At 34.5% G+C, this 16,875-nt stretch overlaps 1 protein-coding gene across 1 annotated transcript; it reads left to right on the forward strand.

Annotated features, from left to right (window-relative positions):
* The first annotated feature begins 11,648 nt into the window (after positions 1–11,648).
* LOC125492261 (uncharacterized) lies at positions 11,649–12,928 on the forward strand. Its single transcript, XM_057392341.1, has 4 exons — positions 11,649–11,684; positions 11,884–12,021; positions 12,110–12,377; positions 12,483–12,928. The coding sequence occupies exons 1-4, from the start codon at positions 11,649–11,651 to the stop codon at positions 12,926–12,928; spliced, it is 888 nt and encodes a 295-aa protein (XP_057248324.1).
* Positions 12,929–16,875: the final 3,947 nt, after the last annotated feature.

Here is a 16,875-nt window from a genome sequence, read left to right on the forward strand (position 1 = left end):
CTTGAGAGCTGCAATATGCTAATCCCAGATTATTTTTTATTTTTCAGACGTGGAAAAACATTATCATGAACAGGAATTAATTCATTGCCTTGCATACCTCTATCTAATATCACTATGTTAGTGTTTATTATTTGACTTTTTTAGTCAAACAAACATAAAAAACTTCGGCATTAAGTATACCAGAAAAAAAAATATTCATGATAGGATTATATTACATTCATTTCAATGGTTTTAGTATCGTTGTCAAAAAAAATGGTTTTAATATTGTATAATTAATGATCTTTAGTGTTAAAGAGAAATCAACTTCCTTTTCTGTATAAATATAATTCGTGTACTTTTAAAAAAAATAACAATAATTCATTGATTCAAAGTCATACGACATCTACAATAAAAGACAAAACTAAATAAATACATATCAAATGAAATAAACACAATTCTAATATGACAAAACCACGATCGTTGAATAGATCTAACACTTCTGAAAACCCTCGTCTCTCACATCGATGTCTGATGCAGCCTTCTGCAAGGAGGCTTATCGATCATTTGTAGTTTTGAAGTAGAACTGGATTTAATTCAAGTGATTGTAAACGAAGTCTTGACATCTGTTGTAACTCCACACAAATTATGATCAGCAAATCAACCTCTCGAATTACACAAAAACCCAAAAACAAAGTCTCCAAACTCTCACAGGGAAGGAGATAAAATCTCATATATGGGTGGATATCACTAGGGAAAAAAAAGGAAGGGCTGCGCTGGAAGGGCTGCGCTTTCTTCATTACGCAGCCCTTCTATACAGTAGGGCTGCGCTTTTAAATAAAACGCAGCCCTTCGTTAAAGTAGGGTTGCGCTTTAATAGAAAAGCGCGGCCCTTGTCTACATAACGCAGCCCTACTGTAAAGAGAAGGGCTGCGTTTTTAGACAAGCGCAGCCCTGTTTTGTGAAGGGTTGCGCTTGTTTAAAAAGCGCAGCCCTGCTGTTACAGAAGGGCTGCGCTTTTTAACAAAGCTCAGCCCTACTGTTACAAAAGGGCTGCACTTTTTTAAAAAGCGCAGCCCTTCTATGGGCTTCTTTTAAAAAAAGAATTACGTAGTCCTCTCTCTCTCTCACGCATCTGTCTCTCTCTCTCACGCCTCCCTCTTCTCTCTCACCCTCCCTCTTCTCTCTCTTCTTTCTCACCCTCCCAGACAAACAAAAGCGCAAAAATATCAACCAAACAAAAACCCAGAAAAAAACAAAAATTACGGCATATTTGAATCGAAGACGACATCATTAAATCTCGTCGGAATCCAAAGCGAAATCAACCCCCGTGTAGCCCTCATAGCCCTCTATCTATACGACTTTTCGGCTTTGGATTCCGACTTTTTGTGCCCAAAAACGGTAAGTCTGAAATTCCCTGTTCGCAAGCGTTATGTCGTATGTTGTTGTTTCAGCGAGGAAGATTATATTTTGGCGGGAATCATATTAGGGACGACGATGATGAACAAGAAGAGGAGGAAGGGGCAGGATTCACAATCGCAAGCTTAACAACATCGGAAAGCGGTGTTTCCTAATTTCTGATTAACCACAAATTATAGATTTTTCGTTTTTCAGATCTATAATTTCTTAATCTTTGTTTTGATTAATGTTCTTGTATTTTCAGATCTATAATTTTTTCTCTTCTGTATTTTAGTCTTTGTTCCTTTTTTTTCATTTTCGTTCTTCTGTCTTTTAGTTTTAGTTTTTGTTCCTTTTTTTTTTATTTTCGTTCTTCTGTATTTTAGTTTTAGTTTTTGTTCCTTTTTTTCATTTTCGTTCTGCAATTATGTGATAACCTTTTTTGATTTTCTGTTTTAGTTTTAGTTTTCCTGACCATATTCCCTATTCCCCTTTTGGATTTGGATGGTTTACTTTAAGGTTTAATGCAAATGTTAAAATTCAGAAAATTTGAGATTAATATATAAGTAAAAAAATGTCAAAAAAAAAAAATTTATTTTTTTTTGGTAGGAAGGGTTGCGCTTTTACCTAAAAAGTGCAGCCCTTCAAGCTTAGAAGGGTTGCGCTTTTACCTAAAAAGTGCAGCCCTTCTAAGCTTGAAGGGTTGCGCTTTCAAGGTAAAACCGCAGCCCTTCGTTGCGAAGGGCTGCGTTTGAAAAGCGCAACCCTACTTAAAAAGTGAAGGGATGCTGTCAAAAAGCACAGCCCTAAGGGCCTTTTTTAGCGCAACCCTTCCTTATTTTTCCACTAGTGTATAAAACCTAATATATGGGTAGAAAAACTCTCCATTAGAGAGAGACTGAAGCTTATTAGAAACATAAACATAAAAAACTAGTAACAAAAGGTGAAAAAGGGACTACTACCGCCCAAAAGGGTAGTGGTAGCCCCTAGGTTGAAAATTAGGGTTTTGTGGGAGAGAAGAGAGAAGAGAGATAAACAAAAGAAAAGAGGAGGCGTAGTGCCGTGAGTGGATGAAAATAGGGTTTAGTGGCATTATATATCATTCGCTTACTTAATTATTCATTTACGCTTCAAACATAATTCAGTTCAAGATATATTCAAAATCTCTAAAATGAAAATTCGATTCGAGTCCTATAGAAGGTGAAACTTCTACAGAACATAGATTAAAATTGCTTTATAATATTAAGATAATTATGTTTATATAACTTCTAATAAAGTAAATGGACATACTCCTTTTTTTTAATTGCTATATTTTTCTTAAATATTTATTTCATTTTGATTACTACATTGTTTAAACTTTTCTTATTTGAAGTATTTGGCCTACTGAATAATAATAATATTTTTTATAGTTTTCACTTTTTCGATCAAAAAGTACATTATTTTCACCTTTTTCCCTTATTTTATATTAAATGGGGTAAAAAAAATAATTAAAAGTGACATTAGTGAAAATATTATGCAAAACACGGTGTAACAATTAAAAAAAAGATAGAGTAATGTATTAAATTATTAGTATTTTGAAAGTATGAGTTTTGTGATTATAAGTTATAATATAATCCTACTAAGCCTCAATTCCAACTGTTAGAACCCAAGGTGACACTCAAGAAGGGGGGGTTGAATTGAGTGACGAAATTTGATCGATTTTCGCAAAACCTTTGTTATCGCACAGTGCCAGACACTGTGTGAAACGCTCGAAAATTTCTGTTTTGAGTTTTTGCGAAAATTAAAACTAAAACTATATTAAATCAATACTCAAACTCAAGATATAACGTGGTTCAATCTCACCTCTGAGATCTACGTCCACAAGAAACAAAAACTCTTTTATTTCTTTTAAACCCTAAAATATCAACCTCTTGATACAATAAGATTTCCCTCACTACTAACTCTAGTAGCGACCCCCAACACTTAACTCTAAGTGTTGACACTCTCTATAATGGTGAAATTACAGAAAGAAAACGACCCTCAATTGTGTGCTTCTTAGTCAAGCAATTTAGAGGACAATTACACTCTATATTCGTTACTTGAATCTGACTCAAACAGTGCTATACTCTGTGCAAGGAAATAGTTTCAGCTCTTAATATCTCCGATTTTTCTCTCTGAAAACATGAGATCTAAAAGTGAATTATGAATCCCTTTTATAGGACTTGGTTTGGACGAAAATCCTTCAAAAATATCTTTATCTTTTAATCCTTAATTTAAGGATAAAACTCTCTTTTTAGAAAAACAAACTTATCTTTTTCTATCTTTATCTTTAACTCAAAAAGATAAGTTTTTTCTTATTAGATTTTCTTTTCAACTAAAATTCTGTTTTTATCAAAAAAATATTTTCCAAATCCTTTTGAAAACCAAATTACGTTGTTTACTAAAATTCTTTTCTAAAACTCGTTTTCATAAATTATTTTCATAAAAACACGTTTGTAAAAATATTTTCTAAAAACCACGTTTTTTTATAAAACTCTTTTTCTAAAACATTTTTTATGAAAATCTTTTATCTTATTTATAAACTAATTTCCTTTTATATAGACATATAATATTAATACAAATTATTTATTTTCTTAACTCTAAGAAAATAATAATTATACTAATTTTATATTTCTATATTTAGCACATAGTATATCACCTAATTCAACCTTTTACATTCTTACACAAAGTAACTATTCTAAAGGAACATATAAACTTGACTTCAATCTTGATTCTTCTTTTCTTCAAAGTCTTCATTTATTAATTCCTTTCCTCATGCATCTGTTTCAACTGTTACATACTTTCATACTATAACATATTATATTAATTTTCATCATCAAAACATCATAACATATTACATGCACAACAAATTCCCCCTTTTTGATGATGACAAACATGAATATAATATTGTTAGATAATCACTTGTTCCCCTCAAAGTATGCATCATTAATCACAACATAATATCATTCACATACAAGTAACTTGGTAACCAAGATCATTTCATTCAATAGTCTAAGTATTATACCCATCTTCCCCCTTTTGACATTATCAAAAAGGAGATCATCAACATGTTTAGCAAGTCAAAGTGAGATATAGTCAGTAAAATAATTCAAGTAGCTCAGCAATAAATACTAAGGATGCTGGTGCTATGTCATAATCCAACTCACAATCCGAAGTCATTAAGCAAAAATATAATCCAACTCACAATCCGAATTTATGAAGCAAGAAATAATATGAAGGATCATGTTAATAGCTAAGAATGTAAGATGGAGATAGATAATGCAAGCTTAAAGATTTGAAATGGCAATTGGCTCAACAAGTGCTTAAACCCTTTTTCATATTTTCAACTTTCGCAAATAAATATCATAAGACTTTCTTTACTGTGGCACTGTGTGTGGCACTGTGCCACTAACAATCTATTTCCTTTCAAATATAACTAATCTTCGGATATACTGGAATCCAAAATAATGATTTTCAAACCTTTGATAATATTTTTTCCATCTAGAAATTGAACTTAAGATTTATCTAACACAAGTGTCTTACTCTTCTTTTCTTTCTTTCTTCTCTCTCTCTTTTTTTTTTTTTTTTTTTTTTTTAAAGAGAGTCAGACCATACAATATTACTAGAGTCAATCAAATAAGATATCAAAGGTGAAATAAGTTAATTCGAAACTCATTTTCTTCTAGATACATCTCATGGCAGCACTGTGCCTGCACAGTGTGAAACAGTACTTTTATTCTTTCAAGCATTAGTGTCTCTTCCAACCTTTTCATGTTCCCCCTTAACTAATGCGTCTTCTTCTTTCACTATCTTATTAATATATATATGCTCCATATACCATGAATCAAGATTAAAAGCACTTGTTGAACTTTGGATGAATATGTGAAGAAAAGAAGGATAATAATAGGGAAATGAGATAAGGTGGGACATATGAAAGAAAGAAAATAATGAGGCACAAATGTCATTTCATGAATAGAAAATCAGAATATTGGGCTAAAAATCAAGCTTGCTATAAGAGAAAGAATTTGCATTTCATAGCTCAAAAATTCGGCAACTTAGGATCATATAGCTTATTAGTTCGGCAACTTAGGATCATGACATTAGGACAGCATCATTAGACCATTACGAGTCCTTTTATATCAAGTGGACCTTTACTCACAAAGCTTCACCAAGACATGCATCAATAACACTCTAATTAACATATTTAAAGGAGGACAATAGGCATAATACTCAACTAATTTCCAGAAATTAATCCCAAAGCCACGAGTTATCTTGTAAAAGGTTCATGCATGACATTCAACATAATTACCTTGATCACATAATTACTTTTCAAACCACTTACCACCATCACATTCTCTATGGAGTGTGTTAAAGATTTGCCGACATTTCAAATACCAATTTATCCCTTTTTATTAGTGCCAAATATAACACACCCTCCATGGTAGGCTACTAGTGAGAGGAATTGAGATTTATCACTAGTCATATGTCTTGGCAGCCTTTGTCAAGATACTATAGGCTGCTTCCTCTCACATTTGCCTGCAAAAGAATCACTTGTTAGTTTTAGGAACCCAGATTTGTTTGGGTCCCTTTTTCTTACGCTGAGCATCAAGTATGTCTTTCCTAACCCAGATTTGAGTAACACGTTTGATATTCTTTGCAATTTGATTTTTCTTTTTGTTGCAGTCGTCAATTAGATGACCATTATTTCCACAAAAATTGCAAATTAGATATTCAGGAAGGCCCACGTATTTTCTCTTTCGGAAGTCTCTCGTAGGTCCTTACACAGAGCCTGGCACTGTGCGGCTGATTAGTGTATCCTAATCCAGTTTTGTTCATGTTGTTTGTGGTGCTAGTTAAGTAGTTTAGAGCATTCATTCCGTTTGTCCATTTGTCATGCATCTTACGAGCAATGGAAAGTTGTGATTCTAAGAATTCGACTGAGGTATTTAGATCACTACTTCTTTTTCTGGAAATCTCTAAGTCTCTTTTAACTTTTTCAAGATCTTCTCTTAACTTAGCATCACTAGGCAGCATTGAAGGAACAATACTAGATTCCTGTCTTGAATTTTTAAGTTCAGTCAATTCGTTATTTAGTGTTTCAATCTGTTTTTCAAGACACGTTTTTTCAGTTTCACAAACAGTGGATGGCACTGTTCGATTTTTATGTCATAGCCAGGATTGTTTTTTCGTGTTTTAGTGTTTGTATCTCAATGTCTTGCTCATCAATCCTTTTCAACAATGTTTTATTTTCTTTCAATAAATCCTTATACTCTAACTCTAATCCAGTCTTTAGTTGGTCAAATTTTTTATTTCCTTTTTCATGATATCAAAATTATCATTCATGTTTTGACAATCATCAATTACATTACCAAGTAGAGTGACAAGTTGACTTTTTGAAAGAAGATGAATTGAAGGTTTTAAGGAAGTTAGGTTACCTCACTGTCTTCTACCTCTTCAAGAGGGTTCGAACTTTTAGCCATTAAGCATAGATGTGAGTCGTCCTTGCACAGTGCCGTCTTCAGTGTTGTCTGTACAGCATTCAGACATAATTTGTCCTCCTGGCACTGTGCCTGGCACTGATCCTCGTCAGAATCCGAGTCTCCCCAGACTGCCGCAATCATAGCTTTCTTGTACTCTTTCTTCGAATGCTCTCGTTTTTCCTTAGGCTTTTCTTCAATCCATAGAGGACATTCTTTAATCCTGTGATCGAACTCACCACACTTGAAACAACCAGAGTTAGTAGCACTTTTCTTAGGGTTAGAAGTAGTGCCTTTACCTTTGAAGTTTCCACTTCTCCTGAAGTTGTTGCTCCGTTCTTTTTTAAGAAATTTTGAAACTTTCTAGTTAGAGAGCTACTTCTTCATCACTTTCACTATCATCCGTTTCTACTTCAGTTTTTAAGGCCAACCCTTTATTCTTTGGTTCATTTGATTTAGGATCTAAAACAAGTTCATGGGTCATTAAAGAACCAATTAGTTGTTCTAGTGATAGTTTTGTTAGATCTTTAGCCTCTTGAATAGCAGTGATTTTGGGAAGCCATTTATTAGTCAAACTTCTTAACACTTTTCTAACTAAATCTTCAGAAGAATAGATTTTTCCTAAGGATCTTAGTTCATTAGTTATTAGTGTGAATCTGGTAAACATATCTTTAATAGATTCGTCCTTATTCATTGTGAACAATTCATATTCATGGACTAGTAAATCTATCCTAGACTGTTTTACCTCATTTGTACCTTCATGGGCCAATTCCAGTGTGTCCCAAATTTCCTTAGCTGTAGTGCATGCCGAGATCCTTGAATATTCATCAGATCCAATTCCAGATTGGAGTACTCATAGCTTTGTAATTCTTTTCGGCTTTTCCATAGTCAACAGAATTGTACTGATCTTCTTCCTTGTCGATCAGCTTTCCTTCAGCATCTTTGACTTGAATAGGTAGAGGTCCAGTCTTTATGATTCTCCAGCATTCAAAATCAGAACCTTGAATGTAGATCCTCATCCTAGTCTTCCACCATCCATAATCCTTCCCGTTGAAAACAGGACACTTGGAATACCTGTCACGATAGTCATCTTGCGTGTTCATGATTTCTATTCTCTAGATGTGAGTCTTACGAGAATAGCCTGCTCTGATACCACTTGTTAGAACCCAAGGTGACACTCAAGAAGGGGGGGTTGAATTGAGTGACGAAATTTGATCGATTTTCGCAAAACCTTTGTTATCGCACAGTGCCAGACACTGTGTGAAACGCTCGAAAATTTCTGTTTTGAGTTTTTGCGAAAATTAAAACTAAAACTATATTAAATCAATACTCAAACTCAAGATATAACGTGGTTCAATCTCACCTCTGAGATCTACGTCCACAAGAAACAAAAACTCTTTTATTTCTTTAAACCCTAAAATATCAACCTCTTGATACAATAAGATTTCCCTCACTACTAACTCTAGTAGCGACCCCAACACTTAACTCTAAGTGTTGACACTCTCTATAATGTGTGAAATTACAGAAAGAAAACGACCCTCAATTGTGTGCTTCTTAGTCAAGCAATTTAGAGGACAATTACACTCGTATATTCGTTACTTGAATCTGACTCAAACAGTGCTATACTCTGTGCGAAGGAAATAGTTTTCAGCTCTTAATATCTCCGATTTTTCTCTCTGAAAACATGAGATCTAAAAGTGAATTATGAATCCCTTTTATAGGACTTGGTTTGGACGAAAATCCTTCAAAAATATCTTTATCTTTTAATCCTTAATTTAAGGGATAAAACTCTCTTTTTAGAAAAACAAACTTTATCTTTTTCTATCTTTATCTTTAACTCAAAAAGATAAGTTTTTTCTTATTAGATTTTCTTTTCAACTAAAATTCTGTTTTTATCAAAAAATATTTTCCAAATCCTTTTTGAAAACCAAATTACGTTGTTTACTAAAATTCTTTTCTAAAACACGTTTTCATAAAATTATTTTCATAAAACACGTTTGTAAAAATATTTTTCTAAAACCACGTTTTTTTATAAAACTCTTTTTCTAAAACATTTTTTATGAAAATCTTTTATCTTATTTTATAAACTAATTTCCTTTTTATATAGACATATAATATTAATACAATTATTTATTTTCTTAACTCTAAGAAAATAATAATTATACTAATTTTACATTTCTATATTTAGCACATAGTATATCACCTAATTCAAGCCTTTTACATTCTTACACAAAGTAACTATTCTAAAGGAACATATAAACTTGACTTCAATCTTGATTCTTCTTTTCTTCAAAGTCTTCATTTATTAATTCCTTTCCTCATGCATCTGTTTCAACTGTTACATACTTTCATACTATAACATATTATATTAATTTTCATCATCAAAACATCATAACATATTACATGCACAACACCAACCCTGCCAAAAGAAAAACAATTTGATCCGAATCTAGAAAATGATATCGAATAAGTGGATCGCATATGTAGTTTGGACTTTGGAGAATAAAATGTTGTCCGACCAACTGCCGGATACTATACCTTAGCCACCACAACGATGCATAAGTACGTAGTAGATTTTCTAATTAAAAATTTGACCCATATCAAACCATTACAGTGTAGTCCCGAAATGGTTGCTGATGATTCTAAGGACTACCTTCTGAGTTCTGACCCATAAAATTATGTAACCCAAAACTAAGAATTGACATTCTAACATCCTATTTGAAATTCGAGATCCAGCAATGATACATTAACTTTGGCCCATTGTTCATCTGCATTTGTTTGGGCCTGCAGTCGAAGTTCACATTTAAACCATAGTCCATTTGCACTAAAGAGTCTGTATTTGCTTTTCGATACAATAGTTATTCTACTTTGACTTTTAGATTATTTACAATTTTACATGCCTTACTTAAAGTGTATTCTCTTCACTTGAAAATAACTAAAGTTAATGACTAAAGGTTACGCTTCCGTTAGTAGTAAGGGCATGTTGTATTATTTGTATAAAAGTCGGTGTATAGTGAATATTCAAAACTTGGAAGGTATATGGTTAAGTTCGTCAAAATTCGGGACATTTGGTGAAAAAGCCGGTATTGGTAATATTATTTGACGAAAATTATAAGGATTTTTTAACTAAAATAATACAAACTTTTGCCCGTTCTCTCGCAATAATACAAACTTTTGATTATTTTTTAATAATACAAACATTACATCAAAATTCCTCCAGTAGGTCAAGTTGACTTGTAACCGGTAAAACAGGTCAAAAAATTTACAAAATGATCTTTCTTCTTTCTCCCTCCTCCCCCAACCCCCCACCCACCTGAAACACCTCAGCTTGTTACCTTCTACAACAAGTTAACAACTGGTATGCCCTACTGGAGAAATTTTGATCAAAAGTTTGTATTATTGCGAGAGAACGGCCAAAAGTTTGTATTATTCTTGTTAAAAAATCCAAATTATAATATTGTAGTAATAACATATTACCTTTCTAGTAATAATCAACCATTATTTACTACTCCGTCCGTTTTATTTTAATTGTTACACTTTGATATTTTACACACTAGTGGAAAAAACCTTATATGTCACTTAGTATCTAGTGCAGTTTTTGTAAAACCGCATCCGAAAATCAACAAAAAAAAATGAGAGGATAATTGGCAAACAAACTCTGATGCGGTCCTCAAAAAACCGCATCAGATAAAAAAAACTGATGCGTTTTTTTAAAATCTGATGCGGTTCCTAGGACCGCATCAGAGTTTGTTACTTTTCTAAAATAAAAAATGAAACTCTAGCCCAATTCACATGGCCCAGCGCTCCTTTTCCTTATCACCCAAGCCCAGTTTGTTTCCCTTATAACCCCAAACCCTAAAAACCTCACCCTTCTCCCCTCTCTCTCTCATGCGCCTCTCTACTCATAAACTCTAACACCCCTCTTTTCTCTCCCATGCTTAACGCCTCTCCACTCTCTAACCCTAACACCCCTCTCTCTCTCTCTCTCTCTCCCGTGCTCAGTGCCTCACCACTCTCTAACCCTAACACCACTCTCTTACCCTAAATCGCCTCTCTCTCACTCTCATCACGACGCCTACCCCCCTCTCCTTTCCCCATCTCATCAACTCCCTTATAAAAAATTCGTCAAAACCGTCGTTTTCATCATCAACTCCCATCAAAAATTCGTCAATTCGATCGTCTATGTCGCTCGTCTCCGTCGTTCGTTTCCGTCGTCGCTCGTCTGTACTTCGCTCGTCAAAAATTCGTCAATTTGTCACCACTGTCGTTTTCATCATCAACAACTCATCAAAAATTTTACATCAACAGTTTCCAGATCTGGGTTTATTTTTTCGTTTCTAATTTTCATTTTTGTAACTAGCTTAGTTTTAAGTTTATAATTTCATTTCTGAATTTTTATTTTCATTGTCATTTTCACCATCGTTTTTATTTTCATTGTCATTGCCGAGTTTAAATCTACACTGTCGTACCATCGGTTTTTTTAGTTTTATTTTATAATTTTGTTTTTTTTTGTATTTTATTCCAATATTATGTTTTTTTGTTGATAGTTTATTTGGTAAGTAACTTGTATAATGCATTTTTTATATTATTGTATAATGAATTCCTGGGTTGGATTATGTTTTGGTTACTTGCTGGATTTTGTGTTAGAAATATTACAATGACCTGATTCTGCATACAAAGCACCGTTTGCTTTGTATGTAGTATTTTTTTTTTTAATAGTCAAAGGTGACTTTCTGATATGGTCATGTTAAGAACCGCATCAGATTTTTTTGTTAGCCAATGCGGGTCCATCAGATGTGGACTAAAACCGCATCTGTAAGCCTGATTTTGACTGCATCAAATATTTAAATGGACTTTTTTCCACTAGTGACACTATTCACAAATTTCACTTTAACCATCATTTGTGATTTATACGTGAACGAAATTATAGTCATGTGGCATTGATGGGGCTCACCTCAGTGGCAACTACAAGGGCATGCTTCTGTCATCCCTAAGCATTGATGGCAACAATTAGATTTTTCTCATTGCATATGGCATTGTTGACACTGAGAGTACTCCTAACTGGACATACTTCTTCGGGAACTTGAGGATCTGCTTTGAGAAAGTAGGATGCAACAGAGATGATTGGACATTCATCAGTGATAGAATGAGGGTAAGTTTTGGACATTTCTTATAGATTGAATTTCTATTTTTTCTGTTATTATTACACTACTAATTTAATTTATTATTCTCTTGGTTAGGGTGTTGACAATGCAGTCAATGATGTGTTCCCAAGAGCAACAAGGAGGGTTTTTTGTCAAAACTTGTACATGAACTGCAAAAATGTAGGGTACAGTAGGACAACATTCCACAAGCTCTTCTGGACAGCTGTTGATGCATACAATGAGTATGTGTTCAAGAATTCAATGCAGAAGATTCATGCATACAACCCTGAAGTTGTGACTTATTTGGACTCATGCATAGAGCAGTGGTCCAAGCATGTCTTTGATCCACTAGTTTGTTGTGATCGTAACACAACAAACTTTGTGGAGAGCTTCAATGCATGCACTAAATTTTCCTTCTTTGTGCTTGTTTCAATTGCTTAGATGTTAACATGTTTTCTTCTTTGTGCAGCCATAAGAAACTGGTCCATGGGGAGAATTAGACAAGGTTTGATAAGGCAGTTGACATGGATGCAAACATGCTCACTGATTACGCAAAGTAGGTCCTACAAACTAGGAGTGATGAATCTAGGTTTTGCTATGCTACATCATGTGGGGGGTGAATTTGAGGTTAGAGATGGGAATGTGAATTTTCCCATTAGATTAGTTGATGGGAAGTGTGGATGTGGAAAATGGCAAGGTTATGGTATACCTTGCAAACCTGCACTGAGAGTAATTTTTGATGAGAGATTGGAGGCTGCTAATTTTGTATCTCCTTATTTTAAGGGGGCAGCTTACAAGGCAACCTATGGGGAGCACATTCACCCCATGGATGATCCATCTTACTGGACTGAACATACCTTACTCCTCATTTCTCCCCCTGATGTTAAGAGAGGTGCTGGGAGATCCCGAAAGTAGAGGAAGAGAGGTCCTAATGAGGCTAAGAAGGGAAAAAGAAAAAGCATTGTTAAGTGCAGCAAATGTAAAGAAGTGGGCCACAATGCAAGGACATGTGGAGGTGGACCAACTGCTCTAACCAGGAAAGAGAATAGGTCACATGAGCTGCAACAGGGACTGAGAAGAGAGGGAGAAAAAGGAAAGACACGGATGCTGCAGGTGCCTCAACCAGCCAACCTAAAGCTAAGACGACAAAGAGCAATAAGAACAAAGCCTGGGCAGTTTTAGGATGCCTTAGATTATTTTGTTTTTTTGTGATTATGTAGGGCCTATCATTTTGTTGATGCTACATTAGGAAGGGCTTGAAATGGTGATTTTTTGCTACATTAGGTTTTCAGTTGATGCTACAACAGTTTAAACATGCTAATTTTGTGCTAAATAATATTACATTGGTCTTTTGCACCAATTACAATATTTCACTTAAATATTACAAATATTACAACTACAAACATGAGTACTCCTACTTTTATTGTTGCATTTACTAGTTTTTGTTGTTGCTTCAGTTTCTTCTTCAATTGCTTAAGCTCTTCCTTCATCTTCTTCTTCTTTGAACTATCTCCTTCATCTCTACATAGTGGAGATTCATGTTGGTTGCTCAGATTATGCTCCACACTCCCTTTGTACCATCTGAAATTGTTGCATATATCACACTTGTAATATAGTAGCTAAGGATTTGTTGTAGTTTCAGAGCTTTGTATTGCAAATTTGTTTCTGCAAGTACAGTAGGAGTTAGGTACTCTTATGTATGAAGATTGTGTGGATGAACTGTTGGAGTAACTCATGTCAAACCTCCTTAGAATTGCAATAACAAAAGGGTGATTAAAGGGTATTGGATCCATGTATTTATAAAGGCTGCATAAAACTAACAGCTAGTTTTTTTAATCTGGAAAAATAGTCGTTACAAGTCATTCAAAAATAAGGGTATCTGGTGCATAACTATTTTAGTTAGGGGTATATGGTGAATATATACTTACCACTAACAGATCACTAACGTCTGTCAACCAAAAAGGGCATTTTTGGATAATTTTTTTAAATGTCCGGGTATCTGGTGAATTTTGTTAAAAGTCAGGGGTATATGGTGAATTTTGAAAAAAATGGGGGTATTTGGTGAATAAATTTTTTTGTCAGGGGTATTTGGTGAAAAACAGTTTTTATAAATACAAAACTAAAGATACATGTCCTCAAAGTTTTGCATTGGCATGCGTGAAAAGTGTAAGTGTGTAGATTAAAATGATACGGAGGGAGTACTTAATAACATACTTACTTTTCTAATAATAATCAACCATTAAATACCACTTAGTACATATTACTTTTCTAATAATAATCAATCATAATTACATAATTAAAATTAATTTTTTGTTATTAACTTTTTTAAACTTGTTAGACCTAGTTGAAACATATTGGCACTTATTATTGGACTTGATTCGGCATTATTGAAACTTATTATATAATTTATTGGACCTGATTGAAAATTATCATAATTTACTAGACGAATTTTTTTTCTTCAGGCGATGACAATGCACCCTTAGACTATACTTCCTCCTTTATTTCTCATTTGCAACATATCTTTTTTACGAACTCCAATGCAAAGTTTGACGATTGATATTGTTAATTATGTATATAGAAAATGTATAAAAAATTGATATTCGAAAAATACTTCCTCCGTTACGAATTATTTGCAACAAACAGAATTCTACACTATTCATACACTTCCTTTTGACCATCTAATAAGATTAATATGTAAGGTTAAACGTAGTCATGTGACATCAAAATATGCTAGTGGAGAAAACGGTAAATGACACAACAAACATGATCCGGTGCTTCCACAGCCTGATCAGTAAATTCAAATTTTTAGGCGCAAAATATATATTAGGCCAATTAACTATCTAGTTGGAAGTTAACTGATCTTGTTCTCCCAACCGGACCAATTAAACCAATATTTTGCGTACCCATTTCACGACTCCCTTACTAAATCCATGGGGCCCAAAGATCATATGCACCCAGCCTAAACTCTCTCTCACCTCTCCCCTTACAACTCTCACCCAACTCCCTCCTATCTAATCTCTCATTTCCCCCTCTCATCTGATGAATCCTAGCCCCCAATCTCTTCTACTGAACCGGTGTTTCCCCTCTCATCTCCTCTCTCTCTCCATTTTCGTCGATCATCTATCTCTTCTCTCCCCATCAACGAACACCACACGAGTCGTTTCATCGCCAGTTCCTCACCAACTCTCTCGTTATCTCATCTCTCATTCATCAGCCCCCTCGCCAGTTTTCTTTGAATTCTCATTTAAAATTTTATTGAGAAAAGGAATATATGTATTAATGATTTGTCATTAATGAGCAATCCTTTTTCCAAATCGCAATGAGTATCACTTGCAAATATATTAATTTCTAAATTTTATAGTATCATTATAAGCTTGAAATGAGGATGAAAGTTGGTTAACTCGGTGAGTGATTTACTCAATACTAATAAAATTTAATATAAGACGAAATCCAACTTAATATTATATTTAATGGTATCCAATAAAACATGCAATATCATTTCCCCTTGTCAAGATTTCACAATTTGGGTTGTTTAGTTTTAATTTTTTTTTATTGTAACAATCATTTGATTTTGATGTTTTTTTTTTTTACACAATACTATATGTGATGTGGACCTTTTTTTGGTCTTACTTGTATAGTTGAAATCTTATTGCACATATATTTGGGATGATGTGACCATGTTGACCAAAATTGATGTTCTACTAATTTTTTTTATGTTATCTATATTTAACTAACAATACGAGTTAAGAGTTGTGAGAGTGACTTGTGGGCGGCAGAAGAATGGTCGTGAGCCACGACCACCATCGCAGGGCGCGACGCCCTGGAAGTCGCGAGTCGCGACCTGTGTCGCGAGGGGTGACGTGTGCTTCGTGGCAGACTCCTCGTCACGAGGTGCGAGGGAGATCGCAAAGGGATCGCGGGTCGCGACCCTGATCGCGAGTCGCAAGCTCGACTCTGTTATTTTCGTGAAGCGTGAGGGCGATTTACTTCGCTCGGTTTGTTCGACGACTTAAGACTTGTATTCTAGACTTCATATAAATATACTATTTCATATTTAGGGCTTTTTACCACAAATATTAGAAAGAGACATTAGTCAAAATACAATAGAGAAGATTAGAGAGAGTCTTTGAGATTCAATTGCATTCAATGGAATCTTGCCTATTGTAATTGAAATCGTCTCATTCATAGTGAAATAATCTTTTCCCCTGCCTTAAGGACGTAGCTATCGCATTGATAGTGAAACTCGTTAAATCATATGTGTTCTTAATTTATTTTCTTGTGTTTATTGCTTGCTTAATCGCTGAAGTTGCAACAAACTTGGTACCATAGCTTGGCATTAAAATCAGTGTTAGGGTTTTGGGAAGATGAATACGATGAACTCGAAGATTGACAAGTTTACGGGGAGAAACAGTTTCGGGCTATGGCAGATAAAGATGTGTGCTTTGCTGAAGCAACAAGGCATCTGGAAACCTCTTGTCAAGAGTGACAAGAGTGGAGCGGCATGCGGCCCTAGGGAGGCCAAATTGGAGGCGATGGTGGAGAAGGCTCACTCCACGATTTTGCTGTGCCTGGCAGACGATGTGATCACGGAGGTTGCAGATGAAACCATTGCGGCTGGTCTGTGGGCGAAGTTGGAGAGTAATCTACATGACGAAGTCACTCACTAGCAAGTTGCTTTTGAAGCAACAGTTGTTTGCCTTGCGTATGCAAGGAGGTACGTCTCTAAGGACCATCTAGATCAACTTAATACTATTTTACTTGATTTGGGTAATATATAGATAGATGTTAATATTGAGGATGAAGATGCTGCTTTGATTTTGCTTGTTTCACTTTCACATTCATATGATAACTTTGTTGAGTCA

This window comes from Beta vulgaris, chromosome 1, assembly GCF_026745355.1.
Source record: "Beta vulgaris subsp. vulgaris cultivar EL10 chromosome 1, EL10.2, whole genome shotgun sequence".
NCBI classification, from domain to species: Eukaryota; Viridiplantae; Streptophyta; class Magnoliopsida; order Caryophyllales; family Amaranthaceae; genus Beta; species Beta vulgaris.